General features: G+C 42.4%; 1 protein-coding gene across 4 annotated transcripts in view; it reads left to right on the top strand.

Annotated features, from left to right (window-relative positions):
* ppip5k2 (diphosphoinositol pentakisphosphate kinase 2) overlaps positions 1 to 12,157 on the top strand; it is a 72,193-nt gene that overhangs the window by 22,634 nt on the left and 37,402 nt on the right. For all 4 annotated transcript variants that reach the window (XM_042334082.1, XM_042334096.1, XM_042334085.1 and 1 more), the window contains exons 13-18: positions 793 to 902; positions 3,931 to 4,016; positions 4,573 to 4,698; positions 6,575 to 6,696; positions 8,973 to 9,155; positions 11,784 to 11,925. In XM_042334082.1, the coding sequence (XP_042190016.1) occupies positions 793 to 902; positions 3,931 to 4,016; positions 4,573 to 4,698; positions 6,575 to 6,696; positions 8,973 to 9,155; positions 11,784 to 11,925 (769 nt within the window). The remainder of the gene's footprint in view (positions 1 to 792; positions 903 to 3,930; positions 4,017 to 4,572; positions 4,699 to 6,574; positions 6,697 to 8,972; positions 9,156 to 11,783; positions 11,926 to 12,157) is intronic.

Genomic DNA, 12,157 nt, shown 5'->3' with positions numbered 1-12,157 from the left:
AGGGAGGTTGGGGGTGGAGGAAAAATGGCTGAACAAAGTCAAAGAGAAAGGATTTGAGGAGAACCTTGAAGTGGGTAAGGGAAGGTGCGAATCAAAGGGATGGAGCTCCAGAGCATGGGGGAAAATATGCTGAAAGTCCAACCACCGATGCTAAGGCAGGTAGAGCAGGGATGTAAAGCAGCCCAGTGCCTCTGAATGCTGGGATGGGTGGGACATGTTGGGGATGAGAAGAAGATCAGATTTGAATAATGGATATTTGATGAAGGCTGAAGATTCTACAGTTTATCCTGATTGCCTTTAGGATTCAGTAAGTATCCCTGCGAAACTTATTTCACCACAAGATAGAGAAAGTACGCAAATTCTACAATGTAGAACTTGTAGTTGAACATCAGTGGACTTGATGAGTCAAGTAGCCTTTTCTGGTTTTGTGGTCTTGTACATCTACAGTTTGGTCAAGTTGTCACCCAGATTCATTATACAAACTCTGACTAAATAGTGCTAAGTCTTGGACTTCACCAACCAGATTTGTAGTAAAGATATAATTTTAGATGAAAACCTAATTTTTTGAATTGTTGCTGAAAACCATAAACACTCATCTTTGGTATTAATGCTAATCTTCTCTGTAAGTTTCCTGTTTCTTTTGGTAATGGTGCACACAGAATTGCATGCTGTACTCCCAATAGCATCTAAACCAATATAACTAATTTGAAATAAAATTTAGTTTCATAAGAGTCTTTGTAATGGACTCTGGTTTAAGGTAGTTAAAGCATATTTTTTCAAATAATCTTTTAGGAAGTTTTGGACACTGCAAGACAACTTTTATCAGAGCTGGGCCAAAAGACTGATTCAGAAATAGAAGAAAGTAAAGCAAAACTTGAACAACTGAAATCCGTACTTGAGATGTGAGTATTCTTGTTTACATAAAATAAAATGTGTAAAAATCAATAAAAATGCAGAAGTAGAATTGTTCTGTAACCATTGATAATGGTTATCTTATTCCATACAAAGAATACTTTCTGCTGTGTTGATAAAATGTTGTTTTCAAAACTAATATCTGTACAATTCTGTCATTAATGGCAGAAAATAATAATTCTTGCATTTGATATAGCGCCTTATCACATCTTCTGGACGTCTCAAAGCGCTTCAAATTACTGCATTCTTGGAGTCGTCATTCTTTGGATGAGACAAATGTCTGATCGTTATAGTGGCTCAGATGAAGGTTAAACATCCCAGGATACTATCTTGAAGAATAGTAGGGTGTTTTCCTAGCTTCCTAGTCAATTTTCCTCTATGATTTAACAATATATAGAATAGGTACAGTCCTGTACATTGAATTGTTATACAACGATTTAATCTGCCATTAATTTAATCCTTCAATTATAGTCAAAGGCTAGACCTGAAGTTATGACCTGCTATTGTACAGGATACATGAACATGATGCAATAAACAAATACTATGTCAGTCTGTAATTTGTAAAGCACTTTTCGGGGGGCTCAGCTGGGTGTCTGACGCATGCAGAAACCCATTGCCTTGATGAAGAGTATCCAAATTGTATAGCATGCCACCAACACAAGGCAATTTCCCATTTGTCTGAAAATGAAATGTGCACTCTCCATGATGAGATACACCCTGCGTTCCTAATTTAAGAAATCATTAAGTACAAATTGGCACTATTTGAGGCTTGGGAACCTGGAGTGTGCACCGGGTATTGCTGCAGGTTAACAACAACAACAAGATTCCATTTATAGAGCGCCTTTCACGTCGGGAGGACGTCCCAAGGCGCTGTATAGTTGGGTCAGGACCCGAGCATTGGGGAAATGGTCAGGGTGAGGGGAGGGAAGGGAGAGAGCGAGGAGGGGGTAGAGAGTCGAGAGGGGAGCTGAAGGCACGGTCAAAGAGAAAGGTCTTGAGACCGGCCTTGAAGCAGGAAAGGGAGGAGGCGGCGAAGGCACTGGGGGATGGAGTTCCAGAGCCTGTGGGCTGAGAGGCTGAAGGCCCGGCCACCGATGGTAGGGCGTTAGGGCGGGGGATGTGGAGCAGACCGGAGCCAGAGGAACGGAGGGTACGGGCAGGTAAGTAGGGGGATAGTAAGTCAGAAAGGTAGGAGGGAGCAAGGCCGTGAATGGCCTTGTAGGCGAGGTTAACCAGCTAAAACTGCCCAGTTCGCCATTGAGAGCATTATCTGGCAATCTTCCCACTGTTTGTTTACTTCACCAATTAGGACTTTAATTTGCAGGATTTACAGGACCTTTCAGAAAAATCATTGCCCTCAATGACTACTTTGCCCTCCAAATTCTGCAGACGAGCCAGACCTGACGGTCTGTCATTAACAGTGCTTGGAGTGTTGCAAACCTACCTGGCTCAGGAACCAGACTACTGAGAACACCACAAAGGATTGACTGCATCCAGATAATCCATTGTCATGGAGTCCTGTAGTTCAGTGGTTAGAGCAACCGCCTCGCAAGTGAGAGATCTGGTTTGATTCCCGACACGGTGAAACATTGGGCATATTTCCTTACTCCACACAAGTCTGTTTACCTAGCAGTAAGTAGGAACCAGGTTGATAGTCAATTGGCGGATTGATTTTCTAGGGGTAATAATTCCTTTTTTAATCCTTTTTTAATCACTCAATCCACAACTGTTTGTGGGACACTGCTGTGCGCAGTTGACTGCCGTGTTTTGCCCACAAAATATACAATCAGTTCACTTTACAATATATTCTGTGAAGTGCTTTGATACGTCTTGAAGACGTGATAAGGCGCTATATCAAATGTAAGGATTATTATTATTGCCAGACACATTACCTTAGAACCAGCTCAGCCTCCAAGGAGATTTCACTTGCTTTCCCCTAAAGAGTATAAATTGCTCATTAGACGTCCAATAAAGCAGATTTGAACCTTCGCTCGGTGGACAGCACTTCTTGGGAGCTTCCTGGTGAGCAGCATGAAATGCATGACATCCATATCCATTGATGGAACATCATGGCAATTTTGCAGCAGCTGCTGCTCTATACCAATCAAGGTAGATACCAAGCCCTGGATGTTAGAGTGTGTTCGTAAATGCTCTTTCATGAAAGTGCTTTGAGATGTTCTTCTGAACGACTTTATAAATATAAATTTGGTTGCTTTGGATAGTTTCTTTAAGCGCTAATGCATAGACATAAAATCAACAAATACTCTAGTTACAGTGGCTGTTTTTGAAGAGTTTCTAAGTTGACTGGTGAGCTCAAGCTGCTAAAGTGAGAGCAATGTTATTCTGTTTGCTAATGTCATTTGTGTGCTATATTATTAATAATGATCCTTACTTTTGGTATGGTGTCCTTCACACACGAGGATGTCTCAAAGCACTTCACAGGATATACTATAAAGTGCAGTAACCATGTTTTGTGGGTGAATGTGGCAGCCAATTTGTGCACAGCAGTGTCTCACAAATTCAAGGTGAATGACTAATTTTAACTGGGGGATAGTTGGATAGGATACCAGAAGAAACTCCCTTCTATTTTGGGAATCCTTAACGTTCACCTGAACAGCCAGGTGGGACCTCTGTTTCACGTCTCATCCAAAGGACGGAATCTCCAACAATTCAGAACACCCCCAAACTGCATTGGAGTATCAGCGTCGGCAATATGGGTTCCAAGTCCCAGTGTGGAACTTGAATTCCCAAACTTTTGTGAGCAGTGCTACCAACTGAACCTGATTTTCACTGTATCTAAGTACGGGGGAGGGGGAGACCACCTTTACATACTGTGAAGATAATTACTTGGTGGAGCTAGATGTGTTTAGGAATAGGATCATTCACTCTAATGGGACTAACAACACTGTGGACCAGAAAACACTTCATTCTGATATCGGATGACTTTGTAGTGGTTCTAAGCATGATGGTTCTAATATTGTTTTGGTTTCTCTCTCGATTTTTAAAATTGTTTATCAGGTATGGGCACTTTTCTGGTATAAACCGCAAAGTTCAGTTAACTTATCTTCCGCAAGGATGTCCAAAGACCTCAAGCGAAGAAGAAGGTAAGCTTCTGGGCGGAGTCCTCATGTAACTATGATTGGGATATGTCCATTGCTGTTTCAACAACTTGTGGATTGGGAGGGGGAAGTAAACCTACCTCCTTGCTAGTTATGAGAGACTTACAAGCCCTTGCTTTAAAGGATGGTATCAGTTGGCTTGGGCCTGGCTGGATTCACTGAGGTTGTGATTTCAGCCAGTTTTCAGTTTCCTGGATTCCTGTCCAAAATAATTGCTTTAACAATGAAGCATATGCATAGCACATGAAGGGGTGCTCCCGCTACTTATTTGGGCTGCTTTGCTTGGTGTTGATGAGTTGAGGGAGTTATGGTTCTGCATTGACATCCAGCTACCACCTGACTTCATTTCATAGAATTGTTGTATAAAGGCAGATATTACATATTAACTGTGACACTCAATGTACCTGACCCCTAAGATGAAAAGCATTTTATCCTGAAAAAGGGATGAGATTAAGTTTTAAGTAATTTTGTTTTCTGTTAACTTCTGTTCATTCTAATACTGTTATTTTTAAGTCATTTTAAAATTTAATTATTGTTACAGATAGCAGGAAGGAAGAACCATCATTGCTCCTGGTATTAAAATGGGGAGGAGAATTAACCCCAGCAGGCAGGGTCCAAGCTGAAGAGTTAGGCCGTGCTTTTAGATGCATGTATCCAGGAGGGCAAGGTAAAACAAAAGATAACACAGCACATTTATGTCCATTCTTGATTATCTGTTTATGTGTATTTCTGGGTTTTGCACCTAATAATATAGGAAGCTTTTTGGATAGTATTGCGAATGTGTCGAGATTCAGTATTATTTATGTCTAATGAATTTTCCAATTTTCTTCACATTGGCATGTTTTTGCTTCTGGTCCCCAGTCTCATTATGCTGGGGTGCAGTTCTGCAGGCACTGATACACTGCCCAAATGGCCATTGTTCATGTGTGAACCTTGGTAGTTAGTGGCAGATGACTGAAGTGTAGAAGGCAACACTGCCGAGCGCCATCTCCCAATCCAGCTACCAAACACATGATTACAGGTAGAAAGTGTTGAAGAAGGACTAGGACCAGTAACCTCCCATTTTAAACTCCTTAAATCTGAGAAGGCTGATCCAGTTTAGCCTCTTCACGCAGTCTAGCTGAGAGTAGAAAACTCAACATAGACAGGGACTCAAACAGTGAACTGGTCTTTCATGTCTACATTAATGCACCAGAGGGTTCTGGTTAGTGTCAAGAAATTGAATTTGCTAATGAGAAGAACACTTCTTTCAATTCTATAGTTCATTTCTTGATTATGAATTGTTCATGGGTCCTTTGCATTATTAGTATTAGTGGCTAATTAGAGGATGTAAAAAGTGATCAGAAAATATATTGGACCTTTTGTCCTTCCTTTATTTTCAACTAAACCAGGTGTTTTCATCTGGTTGTGTGCACAACACATAACTGTTCAGTGTTGGATATCAAAATACACATTTTATATAGTAATAATCCTTGCATTTGATATAGCGCTTTTCACGTCTTCCAGATGTCTCAAAGTGCTTCACAGAATATACTGTAAATTGACCATATATTTGTGGGCGAAATATTTTGCAAAGAAACTAGATTTAAGAACTACACATCTACCAAGAATAAAATAATGATTTATGTTTAGATTTATATAAGGAGATCACAGTAGGTTAAGAGATAATTGTAGTACAGTATTTTTGTATCCAAAAATGTTGTGACCAATAGGAACATTGCAACTTCTGTTTTGTACCAGTAAAAACAAATGACAAATGTGATATGATCCTGTTACAACTGTTAAGTAGGATAGATTTAACAACAAATATCACAATACTCATCACTGAAATCTAACATTTACTTTAATATTATTATATCAAGTTATATTGCTAATTTTTAGGAAATCCAAAGATGTAGTCAATAATGTCACTCTCACCTCAGAGTCAAATTGTTGTGGGTTCAAGCCTCACGTTGGGACTTGGAATCACATTGTCTGAGCTGACACTCCAATGCAGTGCTGGGGAATGGGGGGCGGTTTTGCATTGTTGGAAGTGCGTCCTTTGGATGAGACAGTAAACCGAGGTCCTGTCTCCCTATTCGGGATTCCATGGCACTATTTGAAAAGAGAAGAGAGTTTCTCCTGATGTCCTGACCAACAATCCTCAAAGTACAATTGGTCACTCACTTCATGGCTGTTTGTGGGACATTGCTGCATGCAACTGGCTGCTGTGCTTCGCCCACAATATACACAGTCAAAAACACTTTGCATTGTATCTTACAAAGCACTTTGAGAAGTCTCAATGATATAAGACACTACATCAAATACAAGAATTGTTAGTGTTAGGATATTATCATGACAAATTTATGCCTGTCTTGAATTATGTGCTAAAAGATCACAACTTTGTATTTGCTAATTAGATCTCAGAGTTTCAGTTGTGGCTATTGGTGGGTTGTTTGCTCTTTGGTAACACATATTTTCATTCAGATTTGGAGAGTTCAATATCCAGTATCACTGGATTTTCCAGCTTTGAATTTGTATTCATTTTTGTGTATTGTTTTCAGGAGATTATGCAGGCTTTCCAGGATGTGGCTTACTCCGATTGCACAGTACTTATCGCCATGATCTAAAGATCTATGCTTCAGATGAGGGTAGAGTTCAAATGACTGCAGCAGCCTTTGCAAAGGTTACCAATATAATATTTATACTTTTTAAAATACTCCAGCCATGTCTGGTTCTGCAAACAAGTGCCTCTTAACAAATTGCAGCCCCATTTTTTTTTAAATAAATTTATTTATAAATATAATATTTGGTACAACAGAAATCCCAACCAAAAGCAATGTACAGCATCTTCTGTCACAATTTTTTTCCTTTCTCCCGATACCAGATCTGTTGTTTATACTGCATTCTTTCACCACACATAGGTTGTGCACATGTTTTTTGGGATACTCCCTCTAAAACAATCGGTAGTCGCCCCTGGGTACACCACATCCACCCTGCATCCCGCATCCACCCTGATAAGTCACAGTTGCAGCTTTCAGAAGGTGCTCCGATATGCACCATACTCCCACATGGTACTCTTTGGTTACATCTCAAGCATCCTTCTGTATCCTTACGTTTATTTCAGTCAATTTTGGGTGTATGTCTGTGACAAACTAAGAGGTCAGTTTGGCTTAGTTGGTAGCACATTCACTTTTGGGTCAGGAGGTTTGGTATTCATGGTTTTAACTCGTAATCTAGGCTGGCTTTATTCTGGGAATGTTGAATTGTTGGAGGTGCTATACTATCCACATGTATGCGGATGATACCCAACTCGACCTTTCCTCCTCTACCCTCAACTCCACGACCACCGATGTCCTGACAGCCTGCCTGTCCGACATCGAGTCCTGGACGAGAGACAACTTTCTTCAGCTCAACGTGCGTAAAACCGAGGCCCTCCTGATTGGCTCACGTCAGCGCCTCCGCACCTCAGGCACCGACACCATCAGCATCCAAGGCTGCACTCTCCACCTCTCAAAGCCAGTCAGGAACCTCGGCGTTTTGTTCGACCCTGAGCTGTCCTTTCTCCCTCACATCCACAACACAACTGGCACCGCCTTCCATCACCTCCGGAACATCGCCAGACTACGGCATTACCTCAACCCTCACGCTGCTGAAACCCTGGTCCACGCCTTTGTCACCTCAAGGCTGGACTATGGGAACTCTCTCCTCGCCGGCCTTCCCGCCACCTCCCTCCACACTGCAGGTCATTCAGAACTCTGCAGCTCATGTACTGTCCCGCACCAGGCTTCGGGACCACATCACTCCCACCCTCGCTCGCCTCCACTGGCTCCCCATCCCCCAGAGGATTGATTTCAAGATCCTCATCCTCACCTACAAGGCCATTCACGGCCTTGCTCCCTCCTACCTCTCCAACCTACTATCCCCCTACCTACCTGCCCGTACCCTCCGTTCCTCTGGCTCCGGTCTGCTCCACATCCCCCGCCCCAACCGCCCTACCATCGGCGGTCGGACCTTCAGCTTCTCAGCCCCGAGGCTCTGGAACTCTATCCCCCAGTGCCTTCGCCTTGCTTCCTCTCTCTCCTCCTTCAAGGCCGGTCTCAAAACCTTCCTCTTTGACCGAGCCTTCAGCTCCCCTCTCGACTCTCTTCCCCCTCCTCGCTCCCTCCCTTCCCTCCCCTCACCCTGACCATTTCCCCCCTCCTCGCTCCCTCCCTTCCCTCCCCTCACCCTGACCATTTCCCCCCTGCTCAGGTCATGACCCAACTGTGCAGCGCCTTGGGACGTCCTCCTGACGTGAAAGGCGCTTTATAAATGGAATCTTGTTGTTGTTGTTTTGGATTAAATGTTAAACCAAAGTTTTTTCAAGTAGACTAAAAATATACCATAGCACTATTCAAAAGGAGTAGGGAATTTTTCTCAGTATCTGGTCAGCCATCCCCCAGATAAATTTGGCATTCACCCCATGGCAGTTTGTGGAATTTTACTATATATAAAATAATTTTTAGGCATTGCCTAAAAATAGTCATGATGTTTAACATCTACTGGTGAAGCACCTTTGAGACAATTTGATATTTTAGGTGCTGTATCAAATGCAAGGATTATAATTATTTTATATGGAATAATTGAATAATTATTCTGATCAGAACAACATTTAAAATAAAGCTATCTGATTGCATATGCATTCATCATCTTGCACCCAACAATTTTTTATCATAGTACTTTCACATTATGATGCATTTGAAATCTTGCCACAATTTTGTAAATCAGATTTTATCACTACTAAGAACAGAAATTCTCATTGGCTGTTCAAAACTTTTTTGCAGAACTAGGTGTGTTCCTACAGGTTATGTTTCCTGTAATAAAACAAGGACTGATAATGTTCAGGTGTATGTTTTTATATTAGTAATATATTGGCAACCAGAATAGTGTCTAAAATTGCTTTGGACTATTTATGACTAGGGATTGCTAGCTTTGGAGGGGGAGCTGACCCCAATCCTTGTTCAGATGGTTAAAAGTGCCAACATGAATGGCTTGCTAGACAGTGACAGTGATTCCCTGAGCAGTTGCCAGCAGCGAGTGAAAGCAAGACTTCATGACATCCTACAGAAAGATCGAGGCTTCAGTGTTGAAGAATATGAAAAGGTGAGTAACTATTAATTTCAAACTAATATTGTGCACTTAGTTTGTTTTTATAGTCATCTAACAATAGCAATGATTTTTTTAAAAATGTTTATTATTGTTGCTTCATTCTCTACTGCATTTCTATCAGTTGAATCTAATTATATTTTTCACCCAATGTTCTGTCTAAATTTGGCAATGGTGATTCACATTTTGTCAGGTTCAGAGGATGGAGTTACCTGTATTCATTTCTTTTCATTCTCCCCTCATGTTAATATTTGGTCAGTGTTCAGATTGCAGAGAGGTTTGTAACTTAGTTGATAACATGTCTGCCTCTGGGTTGGAAGGTCGTGGGTTCAATCCCCACATTGGGACTTTGAGCTCGTAGTTTAGGCCGACACCCCAAGCTGCCATCTTTTGATAGAACGTTAAACTGTTGAATGTTAAACTTCAGGCTGCCTGTTCAGGTGGATATTAAAGCCTCCATAGCACTTACTAAAAGACAAGAGAGGTATTTTTTAGTGTCATGACCAACAATCCTCCAGATAAAATTGGTCATTCCCTTCACAGCTGTTTGTGGGACAGTGCTGTGTGAAAATTGGCTGCCATGTCTGTCTGCAAATACAGAGCCCCTACAGAAATGTTATGATGTGCTTTGAGACTTTCTTGGTGTTGTGGCCTATATTTGGGGCTGTCCTTTTGACTAGTGAGTGACAGTACTAGATCTATGGAATAAAAGGTGCACAATCCACCAAAACTGGACAAATGCAGGTTAGCAACATAGGAACAACAAGATTACATTTGTAAAGCACCTTCCACGTCGGGAGGACGTCCCAAGGTGCTGAACAGTCAGCACCCCGAGCGTGGTTGTGGGGCAGGGTTGATATGAGGTAGGGCAGAGAGGTAGGAGAGTGACTGAAGGCATACTCGAAAAGGAGCGTCTTGAGTCATGCCTTGAAGGAGGTAAAGGAGGGAATCAGGCAAAGGGATTGTGTGAGTTCCAGAGGTTGGGGGCAGAGAGGCTGAAAGCCTGGCCGCCGATGGTTGGGCAGGAGACATGTAGCAGGCTGGAGACTGCTGAGTGTAGGGAGCGGACAAGTTGATAGAAGGTCAGCAGGTCAGAGATGTAAGAGGGGCAAGGCTGTGGAGGGCCTTGAAAGTGAGGACAAGGGTTTTGAATTCTATCCTCTGAGGGATGGGGAGCCAGTGGAGCCGGGCAAGGGTGGGTGCGATGAGGTCACGGAGCCTGGTGCAGGAGAGGACATGAGCTGCAGGGTTCTGGAGGATCTACAGCTTGTGGAGGGAAGAGTTGGGGATGCCCATAAGGAGGGAGTTTCTGTAGTTGAGCCTCGAGGTGACGAATATCTGCATGAGGATTTCGGTTGCCTGAGGGGTGAGGCAGTGGTGGAGTTGGGCAATGTTGCGGAGGTGGGGGAAGGTAGAGGGGGTCGTGCATGGACATGGGGGGAAAAAAGACAGTTGAGGGTCGAAAAAGACTCCCAGGTTCCTGACTGGCTTGTTGTGGTGGAGTGTGCATCCGTGGATGTTGATGCTGCCTGAGGTGCAGAAGCGCTGGCTCAAGCCAATCGGGAGGGCTTCAGTCTTGCTGACATTCAGCTGTGGAACGTTGTCTCTCATCCAGGACTTGATGTCTGTCAGGACATCAGTTGTCCTGGAATCGAGGGTGGAAGCAGAGATAGAGTTGGGTGTCATCTGAGTACATGTGGAAGTTGATCCCCATGTCTGTGGATAATGTCACCAACGGGGAGGGGAGTATGTGGAGGGTGAAGAGGAGGGGACCGAGGACAGCCCTGAGGACCACCACATAAGACTGTGTGGGGGTTGGAAGAGAAACCGTTGTCAGAGACAAATTGGAGACGGTGTGAGAGATAAGACCTGAACCATTCAAGGACACAACCTTCAAGGTTGAGAGGCGGTGGAGGAGGATGGAGTGGTTCACGGTATCGAAAAAAGAAATAGGAGAAGGCTGTTCAGCCCATCGAGTCTGTTCCATCAGTTGGCAGATCATTTAATCCTAATGCTGCACCCTTTTGCCATATCCCTTAATATCTCTGCTATTCAAGTATCTCTCGATCCCTCATAAATATACCTATTAATTCTGCCTCTACAATATTCTGGGGCTGAGCATTCCACATCTTCTTAACTCTGAAGAAGTGAAGAAATGCTTTCTGACCTCGCTTCTAACCATTTTGATTTTAAGGGTATGCCCCTTCATAAAGGATTCCTCTTCCAAAGAGCGAAGTTATCCACCACTTACCCTATCAATTAAGTGAAATACCTCATTGATATCACCCCTTAACCTGTTTTGCGCTGAGAAATATAACCCCAGTCTTCCAATCCGCTGATCATAGTTAAGCCCCTTCAACCCATGTATTAATCTATTGAACTATTGATCGATATCCTCCAAGACTATTTAGAATGCACTCCTGACAGCTATTCTTCAGTTTGAAGTGTACTACCTGACAGAAGTAAGCATGTTTTTTGTAATTTGTTTGTACATATTTCTGTGGCATGGTAGTATTCATATATGCTTGCCCTTTATGAGTATTCTTTAAAAATAATCTTTGTATTATGGCTTAGTAATAACCTATGACAGTTTTCGTTTCCTTCAACTGTTTCTGTCTTTTGCAGCTTGCACCAACTAACAGCAGCTCTCTAATTAAGTCAATGCAGTTCATCAAAAATCCTGTAAAGACCTGTGATATGGTTTACTTCCTGGTCCAGAGCTTGACTTCCCAGATCAAACAGAGGATGGAAGACCCCAAATCAGCTGGTAACTTGTTGAATGTACAGCATTCATTCATCCACAAATGTCACGAGAATGATTCTCGCCCTATTATGACATTAAAAAAAGTTAATCAATAAAATAATCCTTGCATTATAGAGAGCAATAATGTGCTAAAACATGCTCCCTTAGTTTACTTCAGGGCAGCCTAGACTATGAGTTTGAAGTTCCAAAATGAATCTTTGAACTCACAATCTAGGTTTCAAATTGACTCTTAAAT

The sequence above is a fragment of the Callorhinchus milii genome, unplaced genomic scaffold (assembly GCF_018977255.1).
Source record: "Callorhinchus milii isolate IMCB2004 unplaced genomic scaffold, IMCB_Cmil_1.0 Scaffold1, whole genome shotgun sequence".
NCBI lineage: Eukaryota > Metazoa > Chordata > Chondrichthyes > Chimaeriformes > Callorhinchidae > Callorhinchus > Callorhinchus milii.
This window is presented reverse-complemented; position numbering and strand designations above follow the sequence as displayed.